This window comes from Zootermopsis nevadensis, unplaced genomic scaffold (assembly GCF_977971745.1).
Source record: "Zootermopsis nevadensis isolate Lab colony 2312 unplaced genomic scaffold, Znev_1.0 Znev_ptg000025l, whole genome shotgun sequence".
NCBI lineage: Eukaryota > Metazoa > Arthropoda > Insecta > Blattodea > Termopsidae > Zootermopsis > Zootermopsis nevadensis.
Window position 1 is genome coordinate 1,457,250 of NW_028259157.1, and position 21,746 is coordinate 1,478,995.

Below are 21,746 nucleotides of genomic sequence, written 5' to 3' on the forward strand. Positions count from 1 at the left end.
GCAGCAGAAATCATGTACAGAAAATTTTCTAAGTCTGATACCAGAAGTGATGTAAGCATACAGCTGGTATCATAATTCCAATCATTCATGATCTTCTTGCATTACTTTTCTGTATCATAATAAGAATTCCATGGCTATGGAGGCTGTAAAATGTCATTTATATTTAAGCCTTTCCATTTAATTTTTTCCTTCCTTTATTCACTTTGAAAAATGACAGGAATGAAGTCGGTTTCTCAACGTGTTATGGTCGAAATTAGATTACTATAATGTAACACCATTTCAGAATGTGTCATTGACAGTATGACTAAAAGCTTCCATATTATTACACTGCAGCATATTCCCCAAAAAGTTTATGTGCATTTTTTTGCAAAATTCCAATTTGTTAGGGCGACTCCAAGCAAAAAAAACACAATAAAGGTGGGTCTGCAGCCACAGAGACATTTTATTTGTATTTGTATTTATCTAAGTCATGGAATGCAGGATGGGTCCAATAAGATTAACATTATCATTTCTCAGAAGTGGCAGATAAGATTAACATTACCATTTCTCAGATGTATATTTTGTCCTGTAGCAGGTGTCTGATAATGCAATGTCATGGCTGTTATCAGCTTAATACCTCTATAAACGTTTCCATGTTGTATTAATTCTTGTTAATATTATTGCTTGTGGAACTTCACACATATTATAATTTTATTTTGTACTAGTCCATTTGTGTGTATTCCTAAGAATTATACAACTGTGGATCAATTATCTTGTATATATTACATCTTGACAGTAGCTGGGTATGAAATCAGTTCTGTAGTTTCCAGAGCAGCAAATGATAAATGTTATTCTGTTATTTTTTACTGTCTGGTGTCTTTGTTTCAGCTGCTGAGTACATTACTGAAACAGTGGTTGAGTTCCATTGACCTTGCAGGTGCAGGCAGACTGTGCCACTGTTCTGTTCTTTTCTTTTTTTTACTGCCATTTTGCATGTGCATTGATACTCAGCTACTTCTAGCTATCAGTGTTAACAGCTCTTCATCTGATAGCAGCAAGTGATGGATCCCGTGGCTGACGACAGTGACAAGGTATGTGAGCCATGTCACCAGACCAGTTCAGAATTGGTAAATATGGAGCTATTTTTGAATAGGAGTTCACTAGATATTTCATTGATATATGCGTAGTTTTCCACTGAGGGAATGAGGAGAAAATCCGAAAGTCTTTATAAATGACAAATCAAGAGGTCATAACAGATGTGTAGATGACTGGTTATACTAACCAGGATTCAAACTAGGCATCTCCAGACTGAAATTGGAATAGTTATCGCTTGTGTCACCAGTCTGCGAGCCTCCAATGAGATGCTCTCCCTGCCATCTGTAACACTGTTTTATGGCCTGAGTTGGAACATGTGTTTAATGAAGAGTACTGCTGGAGGCTCGTGGATCAGCGGGGGACTCCTGATCTGATGTTTATTGATTCATAAATACAAATATATATATATATATAATTAATTATTTGTGATCTCCTTTTAAGAAATATAGATAGTTAGGTGAAGGAAATGGTAATATGAGATCTTGAAACTATGAGTGGTGAAGATTAATGACTTTGGTACTGAACTAGATGGCATTACTGAATGGCATTGAAATATGGATACGTCACTGTCACCACTATGTTCATAAGTCAGAAATCTATAATGGTAGACCCACTGTTGCAGGATGTACATTTTGCAGTTATCGCCCTGCACAAATGAAACAGATCAGTAATAATTCACACTTCAAAGGCAGCATAAGCAGCTTCTCATTATTAGATTCTATTAGTCAATTGAGGACTTTATCATTGATAATATTTACATACTGCTTGCTAATCTTATGGTTGTAATTTTTGATTCCTATGACATTTTTACATGGTAAACTTTGATAAGGAAGTGCATCAATGCAGTCCTCTTATGTAAGACTTGAGGTTCTCACAGCGGTGAGTATGAAGATTTCCGTCTTCTGGGTTGTTGCGCTGTGTAGTCTGGTCGATGTTAACCAACGTTTCAGAGGTCATACTGCCTCCGTCATCAGGGCGATGACGGAGGCAGTATGACCTCTGAAACGTTGGTAAACATCGACCAGACTACACAGCGCAACAACCCAGAAGACAGAAATCTTCATACTCTGATGACGGAGGCAGTATGACCTCTGAAACGTTGGTTAACATCGACCAGACTACACAGCGCAACAACCCAGAAGACAGAAATCTTCATACTCTGATGACGGAGGCAGTATGACCTCGGAAACGTTGGTAAACATCGACCAGACTACACAGCGCAACAACCCAGAAGACAGAAATCTTCATACTCTGATGACGGAGGCAGTATGACCTCGGAAACGTTGGTAAACATCGACCAGACTACACAGCGCAACAACCCAGAAGACAGAAATCTTCATACTCTGATGACGGAGGCAGTATGACCTCTGAAACGTTGGTTAACATCGACAAGACTACACAGCGCAACAACCCAGAAGACAGAAATCTTCATACTCTGATGACGGAGGCAGTATGACCTCTGAAACGTTGGTTAACATCGACCAGACAACACAGCGCAACAACCCAGAAGACGGAAATCTTCAGTCCTCTTATGTTTTGAATACTGTAAAGTGTTAGCATAGCTGCAACACAGATGAGGTAGGAATCAATTATAGCAAGGGGCTGCAAACGTCTGCTGGATACATTCCAGTTTGCTTGCATCAGTAGTCATAACAGAAATCTTAACAACAGTGGCGTATTCAAGCTTTCATGTAAGGTAAAATGTAACTTATAAAGACAGTCAAGAAAAGAGAATGGAAAGGTTAAAATGTGAGAAAGATCTATAATATTATACACCAAGAAAATATGTAGTCTTTGACTGTGGAATCTAAGTTTAGAATCATTAAATACTCCTAGGTCTATAATAGAGTCAGTAAGAGGTAGAAATGATTGAGAGAGTTTTTAATCTTAGATTAAAGTAGTGGTTTTTATTGAGAAAGAAATAATTATTGTTTTACTAATATTGAGTTTCATGAACATTGTACAGAATCAATGTCAGATTGAAGTCAGTTGCATTTGTTAGGAGATTTAATGACATGGAAGATGTTGATCAGCAGCAAAAAGAAGATACCTTAGGTGATGATGATGATGATGACTAATGGCTGAAGTTTTGGAGACATTAAAGGAGAAACAGAAAGGACCGTAATGGCAGCACAGGATCAGGCACTCAGCACAAACTTCTTTTGAAAGAAGAAATTGAAAGCAGGTGTCGATTATTTAAAGAATATGAAGAAACTATTGACCATTTAACATCAGGTTGTCCCATTCTGGCAAAGAACATAACAAGACATAATTGTCCATACACGTTTACATTACTCACTATGCAAAACACGCATTGAAACAACAGAAAACTGGTACACATCTAAGCCAGTATGTGACCATGAAGATACAACAGTACTGTGGCAAATAGCACTGACATAGCAATTAAAAATAAGAAACATAAAATTCGCTTACTCATAGGTTTATGTAGTACTACCATTGGTTAAGAATCTAATATGGGAGGAGTCTGAAAAGAGATTAAAATACAAATATTTAAGTATTGAAATTCTGTGAATGTGGAACATTAAGTGTTTTGTCCTACTCATAATCAAAGGAGCCACAAGAATTGTGACTAAAGGACTAAAAGAATACCCGGAAACAATACCGGGAAAGCATTCATTCGATTCTCTACAAAAAAAAAACAGACATACTAGTAACATCACACATTATTAGGAAAGTGCTAAAATCAGAAACTCATAAGCCTGTGTGGCGGAATTTGCCATTGGTTCAAGAGGAAAAGTACCAAGGAAACCTGTGAAGAAACAAGCACAAATAATACTAATATATGATACATTCATTGCAGTATATCAATTTTTGAGGTATGTAAAGAATTTTTTTTAAATTTTTGTTATACATTAGACATTAATGACACAGGTAAATATACAACAGAACAAAATATCAGGATTTAAGGAAGTGTTTCTGGCTGTGGATGGAAGAGACAGCCTCCAGGTATGTATGGTAGCTGCGCAAATATGCAGAACAGTCACATGCAAGCAACATAAAGTGGTCCTCCAGCTTGAGGATTGGGTTTGGAGCTAAGAACCCATTGCCCTAAAAATCTAGCACATTACAAACTGTTATGAAGTGCCTCATACTTTGACACATTCTATAATAGAATTCAGTGATGGGCTATCGTGAATATGATAACAAACTTCAGGTTCCATAAAAGGCAAGGTACCTGTCCTGCATAAGAATGTAGAAAGATATACATTGAAAGTGAAGGTAGCTCAGTCATTGGCTGACTACAAACTGGTTAACCAGGTTCAGTCCCCAGCAGGAACAAAGGACTTCATTTCAAACCTCTACAGCTAGGGCAGAACACTGACCATTCACTGCATCTACTGCTGAGGTAAAGAACAAAAAGAAGCTGTGCTGCCTCTTCCCCCAGTTGCCTCTGTGGCGTGTGACGGGACAGCTTAAAAAGAGCACAGTGGGTAGATGCGCTGTACCATTGAACCAAGGTCTAATGCAGTGGTGCCCGCGTTGTTACGGAAAGAGGTTATACTGAATAATGAAGGCCGTAATATGTGTAGGGAACGTGCATCAAGATGAAAAACTCGCAAGGTACGTCAACGCTATGCGTATGCAAAGGCAGATCAAAGTTTGTTTGTAAGCAGTAATTTACCTCCCGGCCGGATGCTAGTATTACGTTAAGTGCACCTACGCAGCTAGCGAGGGAATACCAGCCGTTACTAGTAAGCTTGCGAGAACACAGTGTGACAGTGCGTGGAATGTGAGCTATACTACTATAACGTGATCTTGCTGTTTTCTCGCACTTTGTGGTTTATTATACTTGGCGTTATTCTCTGCACCAATTGTATTACTTTTTGCCCCAGGGTAAGTGGACAAAATAAGAGACAAACGGAATGCCGAGTGGGAAGAATCATATTTCTTCGTCGACATCAAAGCCAAATGTGTTTGTTTGTTGTGTGGTAGTAGTGTTGCAGTACCGAAGAAACATAATGTTGAGCGTCATGTCAAGACTAATCACAGCTCCTTTGATACTAACTATCCATTTAAATCTGAGTTAAGAAAAAAGAAAATAACGGAACTGAAATGAAAACTCTCAGGCCAGCAGTCGATTTTCACTACACCCGTGGTAAAATGTAGATGTGCCACTATTGTTTCCCTTAAAATTGCTCACTTGCTTGCAAAGAAGAAAAAACCATTTCAAGATGGTGAGTTGTTGAAGGAAGCATTCCTGATTGGTGCTGGTTGCCTTTTTTTTGAAGGGTTTACCAACAAGCGTGAGATTATGTTGGCAATATAAGACTTGCAATTCTCTGACAACACAGTTACGAGGTGGATACAAGTAATTTCAGGCGACATGCAAACTCAACTAAAGACTGGCTTGGAACTGTGTGACTGGTTCTCACTGCAATTCGATGAGTCGACAGATGTATCAGACACTGCACAGTTGGCAATCATGGTGAGAATGGTATTTAGCGACTTCAGTGTAAAAGAAGAGCTGCTGAAAGTATTGCCTATAAAAAGGCAAACAAAAGGTGAGAATATTTATAACACATTTAAAACCTATGCAATGGAAATTACTTTGCCCCTGCACAAGCTGTCAGCGATCGCTACTGATGTTGTACCAGGAATGTTGGGCAGCGTCAATGGATTCATTGCCCTCTGCAAGAAAGATGAATCCTTTCCGGACTTACTTCCGTTTGGACACGTCATGAATGTTGTTAAAAAGATAATTAACTCTATTCGCGCGGCACCCTTGCAACACCGACTTTTTAAGGCCTTGCTGGGAGAGTTTGAAGGCAAACATTCTGATCTTATCCTATACACAGAAGTGCGATGGCTGAGCAAAGGTAAAGTTCTTGCACGGTTCTTAAGCTTGATTGAGGAGATAAAAGATTTTCTAAAGTCCAAGAACGCGGACTTCAACGAACTAAGTGACCCTTGCTGGTTATTGGACTTGGGTTTCCTTACTGACGTCACTGACAAAGCGTACAGTTTAAATCTGGAGCTTTGGGGAAAAGAAAAGCGTGGCTCAAATGATAGGCTCTGTAAAATCAATCAAAGCAAAACTAGTCTTGTGGATGTCACATATGAAGATGAAGTCTCTAGTACACTTCCCAAGTATGAAGAAAATGGTAGGGGATAGTAATTTTAGCTTGTCACCATTTGTTGACCACCTTCAGATACTTCTGGAGGAGTTCAAAAAGAGATTTCAACAGTTCACTGCCATTGAACCAGTGGTAGCTTTTTTTGTAAATCCTTTTACTTGCCAAATTGAGGTTACAGAAACTGCTGTATCTATTGGAAGATTCATTCAAGCAAGGACAGAAGTACTGGAAATGGAGATTTTGGACCTTCAAAATGACGTCGTTCTGAAATCCTATGCGACACATGAAATCTTTTTGAATTTGGTTGATCGAGAAAAGTTTCCTTCCTTAAAAAATGCAGCGTACAAGATAAAATCTTATATAGGTTCCACTTACCTGTGCAAATCACTGTTTTCAACCATGAACATTATAAAATCAAAGCACAGATCTCGACTTACTGATGTCCATCTTGACGATTGTTTGCGAGCAGCAACATCATCCTACACTCCCAAATTTGAAAAACTGGCCGATGAAATGCAGTGCCAAACATCTCACTAACTTCCCCCTTGAGTAATAATAATTGTAGTTATAAAATTACGTATTTTGATTGCATGGTTTCTTGTATCATTAAACGTCGTGTTGTTTTGTGTATTATTTGGTGTCCATATCTTATTTGTCCAGAGAAAAGAAAATTTGGCTTTGTTAATTGGTTGGTGCCCACCACGATCTCATAAACTCTCAAATGTGCCCGTAGGCTCAAAAAGGTTGGGGACCACTGGTCTAATGAGTATGTATGTATATGCGTTCATTTGCCATGAAAGCTTCACATGCTTCGTTTCATTGGGCCACATACAGTATTTGTGTCTCCATTTTATTTACTTATTCAGTCTTGTGATCTTGTTGCAGGTTGAGTCAGAGTCCTTGGTGTTGCAGTACACAAAGAGAACAGGCTGTGCTGACATGCAGGGTGAATTATATGAAATAAAGTTTGCAACCCTGTTATTTATTAGGGGACTTAATAGGTCAGAGAACTTTAGTCTTGCCTGTAACATGCATGATGCCTGTGATTTTGATGATGTTGTTTTCAAATTTGGACATCAGACGCTATTCATACAGCTGAAACATAAGTCAAATACTGAGAAGAAAATAAAACAACAACAGCTTATTTCGGAGAAGGGAAATTTCAGCTTGGTGCGGTATTTCAAGTCATATTGCGAAATGAAAAAGAAGTTCGAATATAGTAAGGACCTTCAGTACTGTGGTACGTTTAATGACTTTTCCTTTATAGTGTATACAAATGCTGTAATCTCCGAACGTTTAGGAAATGATGTTGACGAGACTGACTGGCACAATATTCTAAAGACAGGGGGAAGATGTATATCTTTCAACGAAGACATTTCTCTGATGAGGTGCATCACAGATTCATCACAGTTGTCAGATTTCAAGGAGTTCTTGTCTCGGCTGCTGTTCTTCACAGGCCAGGCAGCTCAGCAAGAACTTGATGACCTGATAAATCAGGAACTGAAATGTTTGTATGGTACAAGTGTAGTATATAATGATTTTCTGGAACAGGTAAAGAAATGGTGGCAGGAAAGAAAATGTTTCCTCACAAATGAAAATCCTTTCTGGAAAAAATTTTTTAAGGATCGTATTGACAACATTTCAGAAAAGATGCTCAATGAAACTGAAGCTCTTTCTGTAAAATTTAAAAAGGATGAACACGCTTTAATTCGAACTTACCGAATATTCAACCAGTTGCTGCATGTAATCCCTGAAGATGGCAGTGAATGTGTCATACTCAGCTGTCTCAAGGTTCACCACAGCTTATCAAATGAGTCTCACCTCTTTGTAGATGGCACAACCCTGCAATCCCGTTGGGAAGAAGTTGTCGCTATATGGAGCAGATTCTGTGACATTCTTGTTGTAGTGGAGACTGGCGCTGTGGATATGGACACACTGGTTGGTATTCTCCTCAAGAATCCGAGCAAGAGGCTGGTTTTTGTAGCTGGAACTGTTGCCTGGAATAAGCCGCAGCCAAGGTTTACAACATTTCGTGATCACGTAGCAATAAGGCAGCTGGATGAGGAATCACAGGCTCAAATATTAGATGCTTTGGTGCGTTTCCAGGGTTATGATGTATCTCTTGGAGCAGTAACTGACGGCAACCATGAGTTCGTGCCTGCTGATATCATCGTACAGCTTTCGACACACAAGCTGGTATTGGGAGATGTTCTGACCGGTGATTTAGAGTACTACATACCTCGAACTTTACAACACACAGTCCAGGTTGTTAAGGATCAAATTCTGTTTCACAGAGCGACAGACTCATCTGTGACGTTGGCTGTGAGTGGCTTGTCTTACCCTGAGCTGCAGCAGCTGATGTCGACTGATACAGAGATGTCAGACCAGCGTGCTTTAGGGAATGATAAATGTAAAATAGAAGTTATCAGTACAGAAGATGAATTTCTGAAGCTCACAGAGTCATGTGAGACTGTTCATTGGCTCCATAGAGACGGGAATGTATTCATATGTAGACAATCCTGGGGCAACATGAGCTTAGTATCAAAATATTTAAGTAAATTTGAGAATGTTGAATCAGTAATGGATGTTCCTTATAGTGTGACACTAGTGTCAGCTGAGCCAGGGATGGGCAAGTCGACGCTCCTCACCCATTTAGCACTAGGCACTAAAGAAGCTGATCCTGCCACGTGGGTGATCAGGGTGAACCTTACTGACTTCACCCAACAGCTGGTCAAATTGAAAGAGACTTTACAGTCATGTGATGTGATAGAATTCCTACTCCAAGCTTCGAAAATCATAGAAAAATGGAGACCTTTATTTAAATGGAAGTTGACAACACTGAAGAATGTGTGTGTGTTGTTCGATGGATATGATGAGGTAAGTCCTACCCATGCAAACAAAGTTGCTCTGATGTTGAAGTTTCTTCAGGCAAACAGACTGCAGAAACTCTGGGTTACCACAAGGCCAGTGATGAAGGAGAAACTAGAAAGTGAACTGTCCACACGGTCTGTCACATTGCAGCCATTTTTGATGTCTGACCAACAAAATTTTCTGGAAAAATTCTGGAAAAGGAGTATGCCTGATGTTGAGGAACATATTTTGAATAACTTCATAAAGAAGCTGCTTCAGTTGACTACAAAGAACTTCAGTGACAGAGACAGGCACTTCATGGGAATTCCCTTGCAGTCCATGTTGCTGGCTGAGACATTTGAGAAGAACTTGAGAACTTCTAGTGGTCTCCCACAAAAGTTTAACTTGTACCAGCTGTACAGTAAATTTGTAGAGCGGAAACTTAAGATTTTCTTTGACAAGAACGATATGGATGTGACAAAACCTGTAGTGGGTGACTTTTACAACAAGCATAAACAAGAGATGAAAGAGAATCATATGATCTCTGCTCTCTTTATGCTCTTGCCTCTTTCTGACATAGAGATGTTTCCTCAATCAGAAATCATGACAAACAGTTTTAAGTCATTTATAGATTCAGTACAAAAGGGCAATGAGCAAACTGGAATTATCAAACAAATTTTTGAAGGGAAACCCATGTTCATACATAGGACTTTTGGTGAATATTTTTGTGCTCTTTGGTTTGCTGAGAATTTTAAAATTGTGCAAAGTTACGTGAATATAAAAATATTTGATCCAAATTTCCAAGTTGTCTGGAATTTCTTCAACCAGATTCTGGCTCAGAAGTTTCCCTTGCATCTTGCTGTTCTGAGTGAGGAAAAGGTTTTGGTGGATACTTTATTGTCAGAAGAGAATTTGGACGTGAACTCGCAGGATGACGGTGGACGGACAGCCTTACATCTTGCTGTGATGAGTCTCATTGATGATGATAATCGCAGAGTTGCGGACCAGATCCAGATCATAACAACTCTGCTGAGACATGGAGCTGATCCCAGTATCAAGGATAAGGTGTTGTGCTGGCCGCCACTCCGTATAGCAGAGAGGATCAGGGAGTGGTTGGTTGTTGACCTGTTATTGAAACAAATAGCTGACACGGAAGACCTAGTTCTTACTGCAGAGAGCATTAATAATAATGATGAGAAATATATACAGAATGTATTGATATTTGCAGCCAGACACGGCCTTGTGCACCTTGTATCATTCATGTTGAAGCATGGCATAGATGCCGGACATGCCATTAATGTTCTATATGAAGACTCGGACTGTGCAGCTACCATGTTACATGAAGCTGCACAACATGATCAGGTGGAGTTGGTACAGTTCCTCCTTGACCGTAATGCCAACACTGAAACACGTGACAGTCGATATGAGAGAAGTGCACTGATGTGGGCGGCCAAGCAAGGTAATTTTCGAGTTGTTGATGTGTTAACAAAGAAAAACGCTGATGTTAATATGTGTGACATGCGTGGTTATACTGCGTTACTCATAGCAACTAAGAACAAACGTTGGGATGTAGCTAAACTTCTGTTAGAGCGTGACGCAGATGTCAGGGCTTGTGACTGGTCTGGGAGTAATGTATTGCACTTTGCTGCTGATTCTGGTCAAACAGAATTTGTGGCCTACTTACTGGATAAGGGACAGATTGATATTGAGTGTCATAACAAGTACCAGCAGACTCCACTGTGGCTTGCTGCTCAGTCTGGTCGGTTACAAGTCTCACAATTGTTGTTAGATCGGAATGCAAACTTGCACGTGCAGGATTTGGCCGGATGCACTCCCCTACATGTAGCAGCTGCTAATGGTCATGAGCATATTGTGCAGTTGCTTCTGCAACATGGTGCTAATCCCAGTGCAAATGATGTGCACCACTAGATGTAGCTTGTCTTTTGACATCAGAAGTGGCTAATCTCTTGGAAAATATGACCCAGTAATCTTAACCAGTTTTATATGACATGATTCAGTAATGTGTGGAGCTACAGTGAGGATGATGATTAAAACTGGTTTGAAGTATTGTGGAAATGTGGTAGGATTTATTGCTGTTTTGGAACAGTTATGTAGAAGGAATTGATTAATTGACAAACATAATGTTTATCTCAGTCAGGTATTTATTTAGTGTCTTTAGGTATGTTCGTGATTATTCTTGGAGGATAGGAAATTCTTTAGTACGAGAGTGTATTGAATCATTTTGACCGTTCTTATCAAGTTATTTGAAGTGCTGTGTAATAACATTGTGTTCTTAGCCAGTGCTGGTCTTGGTAAAAGGACAAATGAAGAATGGCATTTGGTTTTATTTGTTTTTAGGTACATTGGTAGTGAAGTTGCAAAAATAAGCCATTTAGCTTTTTCATGTATGTTGTTTAGTGGCCGCACTGTCTGAGGCGTGGCCTTGTGCCTCTTGGTCACTGGGACCATGGGTTCAAATCCCACTCAAACCATGGATGTTTGTCCGCGTTTTTCTGTGTTGTGCTGTCCTGTGTACAGGTAGAGGCCTTGCGACTGTCCGATCCCTCGTCCAAGGAGTCCTACCAAAATTTCCATAGATCAAAACCAACGAAAAAGTTGGGACCCGCAGTGCTCGGACACTTGAAGAACAGGTCGAAAAAGTATCAAAGTAAAGTAAGTATTTATGTTGTTTGTCTGTCCACGTGTGAAAACTTCATAACCACTGAACAGATTGTCGCTAACTAGATAGCTTACAGAACCTGAAGGTTCATCACTGAACTCATCAAAGCCCTCCACCGGACCATGTCCTGGGCCAACAAAATCCAGTCTCCTTCAGCTCCTATCTCCCATAGATCCTGTTTGATATTATCCTCCCATCTACGTCTAGGTCTCCCCAGCGGTCTCTTCCCTTCAGACATCCCGACCAATACCCGGTGCACACTTCTTGCCCCATCCATGCGCGCCACATGCCCTACCCATCTCATTCTTCTTGACTTGATCACCCTGACAATACAGGGGGAGGAATATAAATTTTTAAGTTCGTGATTATGCAGTTTTCTCCATACCCCATCGTCTTCTCTCCTAGGCCCAAATATCCTCTTCGACACCCTGTTCTCAAACACCTCCCTCAGAGTGAGAGGTCATGTTTCACACACATATAAAACAACAGGCAAAATTATTGTTTTATTATCGTTATTTTAATCTTTAGGTTCTTAGAAATCAGACAGGAAGACAAAATATTTTGGACTGAGAAGTAGCAAGCATTTCCGGAATTGAGTCTCCTCCTAATTTCCTCATGAATTTCCACTGGGATCAAACCCTCCCCCTCCCATCACACCTCTTTCAGTGCCCCTGCCTCTAGAGACTCATAATATTCCATGTCCAAATCTGAAGTCCTTTTTCAATTACCATGGTCATGCCAAAGAGTCCGTCCAGTTCAGAGGCTTTTTAGTTATGTTTTTTCTTAACAATACAGGTTTCTATTTTGATAGGTTGTTAGCCACACACCCAACCCCTAAGCTGGGGGACCACCCCTTATCCGCTACTGCTTATTCAATATATTCACAGCTAACCTCCATTACTGGATGAATTTCTCCCATCCGCAACCTGAGGACGCTCCATGCCATGGTGTTTCTGAATGCATATTGAGTGTACCTTGCTAAATATTTATTGGAACAAAAAAAGTGTTTCAAACAAATGTTGCAGAGAAAAACTGTACACATTTTGTGCTTGATGCACATTTCTAATTGAGTATTACGGTTTTCTAGGTAATGAATGTTATTTTTATGCTGTGCCATCTATAAACTGCGAAATATTGGAGCTACTTTGATTAAATTTGATGTCAGAGGTAATTTACTTATGTACCTTTAATGTTTTATGCTATTTATAAGACAGAATCAAAGTTTAGCATCCACAAGTTGAAAATCCACAGGCAGTAACAGAGTGAACATACCAGAATTATTATGCTATGCATAAGGTAAAGATAAAATTGTCATCAGCTGTGTCAATTCAGAGTAAAAGTCCAACATTTTGGAGACCATTTCAGTCTGTCATTGGGTTTTGGTGGTGGTGGGCTCCAAAACATTGGACTTCGGTCTGATTTGACGTACATATTGTGGCAGAAACTTGTTTACTTACTTTTATGTTAGATTATTTAAAGTTTTAATTTGATTTGTTTAATTGTAAACAACCACATATAATAAGTAGATCTGAGTGAACATTAAAACCTATCATTCAATTATTATTGTGAAATTTCTTTGGGGAACTTAGTGTGATCACATCATCACCACAACCACTTAGCCTTATGTATACTTATGTAAGATAATCCACTCTGAAGAGTTTCTCATGGTTATATTCTCAGAGAGTATAACATATTCTTACGGATCGTCCAGACTATCATTACTTAACACCGAAGGTCAACCGGGACGGTTTCTGTCCTTCATGCTACCTGTGTCACAGGAGCGGTTCACCAGATGAGATTTTGTCAATTTGTTTGGCACAGGTGAATCAGGAAATGTGTCCCTCCACTCATTCTGGCAAGTCATATAAGAGTTCTGCTTGTGAAAAAGACACCCTTACAATTGAACTGATGAAAGACAGCTGATGGACTGGCACAGCAGTTTATAACATGACATGACCTGAAGATGGCTGTCTTCTGGGTTGTTGTGCCATGTCATGTGCAGAAGACAGCCATCTTCAAACTCACCACTGTGATAATATCAAATCCTATGTATGACATGACCTGCATGGGTCCTTGTATAGTCACACTATGCTGGGTATCTAGCTTTAGTGCGGTAGGCGATATGTACAGAATTTCTGACAGAAAATATCTTGGATAGAAGCCACATTGCTCATAGGATAACATGAACAGCTGTCATTAGGAAACTTGTTGTGTGGGTTGTGATGATAATGTCTAATGGGAGATTTTGGTATTACTGGTGTTGTATCTTCAAGTTCTACTACCAGGGAATTATTGTAAGTAGGAATGTGCAAATACCAACAAGCCAAAACTTGAATTTTTACGCACCTGAGAAAATGGACTTCAACTATAGATGACAAACTGTTTCTAATATATGTTTTGCATATCTGGAATTAGTTATAGTTTAGCTTTCATGAAAATACGGTACATCATACAAAGAGGAAGCTGGTTGCATATGATAAGTTTCATGAAAAAATTTTCTTGCTCATCAACGCAGGAGTAACTACTTTAGCTCTGCCTCTATCATGTCATCAAACAAGAAAAGTGTTTTGTTCCCTTGGTGATATCATGATGATGAAATGGGGGAGGGGGTGATTCTGGTTACATGATGTCAAAACTGAATTTTACCTTACAGAACATTGCATGCATATAGCAAATGCAAACATTTTATTGAAATTATTTAATACAACTGGTTTCCTCTGTGTATGACCTGTATAACTCTTTCTGAAAGAAGTCATGTAGACATTTTATCATTAATACTTCTAACTAATAGTATAATTAGCTAGAGAAGAAATTCCCTTTATTTTATGGAACCCAAAGGTCTATTACTATGTTCACAAGAGCCTGCCACTAGTCCCTATCATGAACCAGTTGGATCCAATCCACACCCTCAAAATTATTTCACTAAAATCAATTTTAATATACTCTTCCGTCTGTTTCCACGTCTTAAGTGGTCCTTCCCTTAAGACACTGCTTCCCAAACTTTTTCCTTCATTACCCAAAACTGCTTATCAGAAAGTCTTTTTTACCCAATGTAGGTAAAACACTAACTGCACAGAAAACATGTATGACAAGTGAAGAGAGATCGGTAAAAATAGGAAGCAAACAATATGTTTGACGCAATGTCTTTATTTTAAACATCTCTAAACATTTTAGCAGCCACAAAAAATTTGGTAATCACCCAGGTCCCAGCTAATGAGTAAAATGCCACAGCTCCATATTATTTACTAGTTCCGAAACATTGGGAGGAATTGGAGACAGAGCACATCTCAAATCGTATTGGGGGTTCCGCAAACAGTTTCGTTTCGTGCTCTTTATGAAGGCAAGAGTGGAAAATCCTACTTCACACATATAGGTGCTCGGAAACTGCAATAATTGCATCACGGCCTCCCCAGCTACCACAGGATATTCATCGTGAAGTCTTAACCAGAAAGACTCCAAATGGTCCATTTTTTCTTCAAATAACATTTTGCACTGACTGCTTGACCTAAGCTTTATCATTTACTCTGCAAAACCATTAACACTATTGGGGATTTCAGTCAAGTCACACAGAAATTGGTTTACAATCCACTGATATATAGACCTTTCTAGTTCAGGAAAGTATTTCTTGAAACGCAAAGATAGTTCTGTTAAGTGGGTGATCACGTCATCCTTGATTTCACTGAAATCAACCCCATCAGCATCCTCCAAGAACAAAGAAAGGGTGGGGAAGGATGCAATTTTATGTTGCTCTGCCTTTTTTAGCCAATACTCGAGCTTTTCTTGAAATGCTGTTATTTCTTCACTTGCAGAAATCATATTTTCTTTTTTTCCTTGAAGTTGCAGATTAAGTGCATTCATGTGAGAGAAAATATCAACTAAGTAACTAAGCTGAGCTAACCACTTCATGTTGGAAATTATGGTAAATTTTAATGTGTATTCTGAGGTGTGTCATTACCCAAAGAAAAACCACTTTTACCCAGGTTTGGGAAGCACTGTTTTAAGACTTCCTTCCCAAAATTTTGTTCACATATTCCATCTCCCCATTTTATCATTGTAATAATATCTTGTGAAGAGCATTATGCAATTGAAGATGGTCGTCTTCTGGGTTGTTGTGCCATGCAGACTGGTAGAAGGTTACTGACGTTTCAGAGGTCCTTGCTGCCTCCATTATCAGGAAAACCTCAAATCCTACTTATGCAGTTTTTCTTCCCATCCTGTCACCTTGCACAAATATTCTGCTGCTCCCACAACACATTCTGAACTGTGTGTTAGCAGGCCATCCCTAAACTTTGTCTATGAATTTCCTCATGAATGCAATTTCAGCTTGTTACTGCCATACCCAAATATCTCGACTTCCCACATTTTCAAAAGATTTATCAGCTACCTTTATGTACGTCTTGTCCCGCAGTCTGGTGGCAGACGTACTCAGTCTTCTCTACGTTTACCTCTAGATCAACTGCCTTACTAGCATCTAATAGAGCTTCTGTGTTTTTCTTTGTGATACTTATGTTCTCACCTGCCAATTAAGGTTATCCACACAGACCAGAAGTTGATGTGTCTCATTCAATTCAAATCCTTCATGATCGTGTATTTTAAGGCGAAGTTGAAAGCAATGATGATAAAGCATCTTGTTTCAGACCATTGTGAATAGGAAAAAGGGTCAGACAAATGTTCACCTATACAAACTTCACTGTACATTACATTTAAATGTACATTTTAATTAGCCTAATTACGAGGCGCGTCCCAAAAGTAAGTTTCCCACTCGTCCCACAGCTAGCAAACCTTATATTGCGCGAAGCGACTGTGCGTACGTGATAGAGCAATGACGTAGCATGGCGCATGCACTAACGGTACTTCCCGCGTTCTCACAGTAGCATCGTTGCAGCTGTTGAAGATGGAGGTTCTTATTCCAGCTCCCGCCGACTGTGAAGTGCGGTCAGTGATAACGCTAGGCCGCACACGGCTCGACGGACAGCGAGTCTCCTGCAGGAGTTCAGCTGGGAGGTGTTTAATCATTCACCCTACAGCCCGGACCTCGCTCCCAGTGATTTCCATCTTTTCCTACACCTCAAGAAATTCCTGTCCGGTCAGCGTCAGCGTTTTGAGAATGACAGAGAGGCGGAGATGGTTGTCACACAGTGGTTCCAATCCCAGGCGGCAGACTTCTACGACACAGGTATTCAAAAGTTGGTCCCACGGTATGACAAATGTCTCAATTCCGGTGGCGAATATGTTGAAAAATAGCTGAACACTTGCTGTATCTGTTGCAATAAATATTTCCATGAAATTGTGTTTTGTTTCTGTAAACGGCCCCAGGGAAACTTACTTTGTGGACGAGCCTCGTATATAAGATCAGGTACTAACAGCTCAGTTTGCTTTATATCATAAACCCTGTGTGCTTTATTTAGCTGGCAAAAGTAATTCTTCCACCTAACAATGTGGGAATAGACAATCAGGCCACATTCTTATGTTTTAATAAAAGTCCCAGGGTGGTAACCCTTTTCAAATTCATTTATGCCTGTATGCAGATCTGTAATATTTCTGTTCTGTTTGTGTCACAGGTCTTTAATTTTGTCCTTCAGATATTCCCATTCTTTGATCCTTGGAAGTTCTGGTGCCTTATCATCTCACACTGTCCATATTCTGCAACCACTGCAATTTAATCTGTTTCCTTTTATCTAATAACTCTTACCATTGTTCATCAAACGATGGTTTTTGCTGCTTTAACTTGTAATGACCTAGACTCTCTTTGACTGAAAGCTTGATGTTTCTCCCAAGCTCAGTTGATTTCCACATCATCATCCAAGTTTTCCATTGCTGCAAACCAGTTTTGAGATTTTTATCTGATATTGTTCCTTTAGCTTATTCAGTGTAGTGACTGACTACGGACTGGACGACTGGGATTCGATCCCCGGCGGGGGCAGCAGAGGATTTTTCCTCTAGCCTCTGCTTCCAGACCAGCTCTGAGGCCCACCCAGCCTCCCAATGGGTACCAGTGTCCTTTCCTGGGGGTAAAGCGGAGCCGGGATGTGATGCTATCCACTCACCCCCATCAAGTGCCGAGGTTAAGAATGAGTAGGAGCTATACAGCTATACTGCCTCTTCCCCCAAGTGTCTTATGGTGTATACTGGGACAGCTTCACTTTAATTTTATTGTTCCTTCTGCATTGTTTAGCTGCTTGAGATGAAATCTCTTGTCAAATTTTTGTTTCTTGTTTACTTAACAGCCTCCAAAAATTTTGCTTCTACCAAATAGTGGTCACTGACACAGCCCCTTTAGAATATCAGACATGAAGTACACTTGAGTGTTGTCTTCCTTCTGTCAAGACGTGACGAATCTGACTTTGTCTTTCTGTCAAGTCTAAGTGTATTTATGAATTTTGCCATGTGGGAACATTCTGTATGCTGAAGATTTGCGTCTTCTGGGTTGTTGCGCTGTATGGTCTGGTCGATGTTAACCAACGTTTCAGAGGTCATACTGCCTCCGTCATCAGGGCGATGAGTATGAAGATTTCTGTCTTCTGGGTTGTTGCGCTGTGTAGTCTGGTCGATGTTAACCAACGTTTCAGAGGTCATATTGCCTCCGTCATCAGGGCGATGAGTATGAAGATTTCTGTCTTCTGGGTTGTTGCGCTGTGTAGTCTTGTCGATGTTAACCAACGTTTCGGAGGTCATACTGCCTCCGTCATCAGGGCGATGACGGAGGCAGTATGACCTCTGAAACGTTGGTTAACATTGACCAGACTACACAGCGCAACAACCCAGAAGACGGATAACTTCATACTCACCGCTGTGAAAACCTCAAATCTTATATTCTGTATGCTCTTAACAGCTAGATATTTTTATGTGGTAAAGTTTACTACTCTGTCCCCATTATCATTACTAGTTTCATGTAAACTCTCATTCCAAATTTTCAGTTTGAAAATATCTTCTCTTCACATTTGTATTGAAATCTCCTTACAACTTTCACGTGGTACTTAGGAAGTCGATCAAATACATATTGTAGTTCCTCATAGAAATTGTATCATCTCGGTTATCCTCAGTTGCTACATGTATTCATTGTAATATCACACGAACTGCCTCTTTGTGTTATATATATATATATATGGCTTCTGACGCTAATAAAGTCTGCCCTCTTAATTGCTGATGTGATTCCCTTCTGTACAAAAAATCCTGTCTGATTTTCTATGGTAGGTAGTTGTTAGCTTCAAGTCCAACCTCCAAGCTGAAGAAACATCCCTTGTTGGCTGTCCACAGCTGCTTATTCAATATACTTTCAGGTACTCTTCATATCTGGAGGCCTTTTCCACATGACATGATGATAAGGGACCCACTTAACACAGTCTGATGTCATTTCTTGTGTAATTTTAATGCTAACAATGACTAATTTTAATTTATAACTATGAAGTGTTTGAATTTTTTTTTATTGATCCCACCCCAGAGACCACTAAATCCAGTGGTTAACTGCAGTTCTTAAAATGATGCTCTTCATGTACTGAGAAAGCCCTCATAGCATTACCATGGTTTTGCTTATATTTTATTAATATAAAACGATGACAAAATCTGTTTATTAAAAAAATGGCAACCAGAAGACCAATATTTCATTTACTTCTGAATTTTACTGACTAAATGTAGACAAAATTATTTTGAATTGAAAATGAGAATTCAGAATTTAATAGATTGATCACATATTGTTTTTGATAGGTACTGAAAAAAAAAACATGTGCTGTAGAAAAAATCCTGTTATTCAATTAGGAGAGAATTACACAATATCGCAACTGAATTTGGAACATCCATGAACCTAATTAAATGAAGTCTATAAAAGTCTGTGTAGGCAAATGTATGTATCATGCATTTTCTGTTTGTTTATTTACTTATTTATTTATGGTTTATTTAATGATACTGTCAGCAGCTGAGACTATGTAGTGTCAGATGATAGGATAGTTAATGAATTTTGTATTAGAAAGAATAGCGAAGGGAAAAAATTGTATTTTCTACAAGCTTTCTCAGCATTTGCCATGAGAAACCTGTCGAGATAGTCATTCTCTGGGCTGAGATTTGAACCCAGATCTTCCCAGATATGAAGCAGGACCACTCAACTGTCATGTCCAGTCATTTTCTATTCAGAATGGTCTTCTAAAAGAAAAGGCTTTATCAGCACTGGTTTTCAACTTTGTTTTAGAATATACCATTAGGAAAACTGAAGAAAATCAGGCAGGACCAGAATTGAGTGGGAGACACCAGGTTCTAGTCTGTGCTGCTGACATTAATTTGTTAGGAAAAAACAAGCCCTATTAGATGCCAGCACAGTGGATGCAAAATAACTGCTGACTTCGTCAACCATTACAAATACACAAGTGGGAGAGGGGAAGACTGGAAAGTGATAGCACATAATGGACAGAGGTAACCCAGTTCTTCCTTGTACTGTCGGATGTAAAATTATTATGTTTAGGCTGTAGAAGTAGCATGTGTGAGGTAAGGCCTGTACCTCGCTGGTGTTTTATAGTTCTTTGATTTGCAAACCACAGTGTAGTGTAAAGGCCAGTCTATCAAAATGCTGCTGACAGTGTTGAAATTAAAAGGGGAAAAAATTTTGTTATGTTCAGACAGACGTTTTGACAATTTGCTGTGACGGTTCAAGCTTGAAGTTATTTCATGTCCCCTGTAAGGAGGTTAGTCTCAAAGTAAATACATAAGTTACAGTTAAATCTAACATAGATGTTCTCACAGTGGTAAAGATGTTTTGATGTTAGCCTTTTTGGTTGTTAACACCATGTGAACTTTGTTAGAAGATACAAACATTTTGGAGGAACATATTGGCTCCATCTTCAGGGCTGAAGAATGGAGTCAGTATGTTCTTCTGAAGAATTAGTATTTACATACACACTTAAGCCATGATGGTGGAGGCAGTATGTTCCTCCAAGAATGTATCTACTTGCAAGTTCATACGGCATTACAACCCAGAAAACCAACATTTATACATTTGTGTCTAATCATCAAAATGGATTACGATGAAGCTAATAAACCTTTAAAAAATAAGACTAAATGCAAATATTTGTGAATGATAGGAAAAGATCAAAATTGCATTCATGAATAAATTAAAAGCAGATTAATGCAGGCCAGACTCTGTTGCTTCTTGATTTTCTATCTAAAGATTAAAAAAATACAATACCTGTATTACAGTGTTACCTGTTTTCTAAGGGCATACAACTTCGTCTCATACATTAAAAAAACTGAACATAGGTTGGGGGTGCGAGAATGGTGATGGGGGAGAATATCAGGGCCTAAGAGGGAGGAAGTTTTGATGAGAAGTTTCATAACTTCCATTCTTTGACAGATATTAATAAACCAATCAAATCAAGGAGGATAAGATGGACTGGGCATGTAGAATGTATACGAGCAATGAGAAGTGCATTCCATATTTTGCTCAGAAATATCTGAAGTGAAAAATCCACTTGTAAGACCTAAATATTGATGGAAATGGATCTTAAAGAAATGGTGTGGGAAAGTGTGGACTGGATTAATCTGGTTCATATATATATATATATATATATATAGGCTTTTAGTTCACATGTGAACTGGAAAATGGCTTTTTTTCTTCTTAAAACTCAGAACCCAGATCCAATCAGATGTTCATTAAATTTGTAATTATTTTGAATTGTAACCTTTTAAAGCCCAGTGACACCTTTGTGGACCATCTGTTCCGACACTCGGTAAATTTGCATTTTGTCCACAGTTTATTTGCGGGTTCTGTATCATCCTCAGAATAAACAGTGATTTTCCTATATGTACTGTTTTCTTTGAGGTAAGAACTGAATTTTTAAATATGATTTATGGGATGAAGCTTCACGGCGACTGAAATTGATTAAATACTCTCGGGCTACAAGCTGCATCAGGTGGCTGAATGCTGAACAAACCAAATCTTCTGCCAGCGTTTTGAGAACCATCTGGCGTGCAACCCAGATGATGAGAACAGAGATGGTTCTCGAAACGTTGGCAGAAGATTTGGTTTGTTCGCCATTCTGCCACCTGACACGGCTTGTAGC

General features: G+C 39.2%; 1 protein-coding gene across 4 annotated transcripts; it reads left to right on the plus strand.

Moving 5' to 3' along the window:
• The first annotated feature begins 579 nt into the window (after positions 1 to 579).
• Positions 580 to 13,260, plus strand: LOC110834265 (uncharacterized). 4 transcript variants are annotated; one of them, XR_015537092.1, is made up of 3 exons: positions 580 to 1,070; positions 7,056 to 11,693; positions 12,788 to 13,260. XR_015537092.1 is itself a non-coding variant. In XM_087355981.1 (2 exons), exons 1-2 carry the CDS (start codon positions 1,041 to 1,043, stop codon positions 10,947 to 10,949), a joined length of 3,924 nt encoding a protein of 1,307 aa, XP_087212107.1. In that variant the 5' UTR covers positions 580 to 1,040; the 3' UTR covers positions 10,950 to 13,260. The 4 variants fall into 4 exon arrangements, 3 of the variants coding, with proteins under 3 accessions (XP_087212107.1, XP_087212108.1, XP_021928914.2); XM_087355981.1 differs by having other exon boundaries at positions 7,056 to 13,260; XM_087355982.1 differs by lacking the exon at positions 580 to 1,070 and adding an exon at positions 3,031 to 3,911 and having other exon boundaries at positions 7,056 to 13,260.
• Positions 13,261 to 21,746: the final 8,486 nt, after the last annotated feature.

Bases quoted from the DNA above. Each gene is read 5' to 3' on its own strand.
- LOC110834265 (XM_087355981.1), top strand. From the start codon at position 1,041: ATGGATCCCGTGGCTGACGACAGTGACAAG. The intron at 1,071-7,055 runs GTATGTGAGCCA...ATCTTGTTGCAG, and splicing joins TGGCTGACGACAGTGACAAG to GTTGAGTCAGAGTCCTTGGT.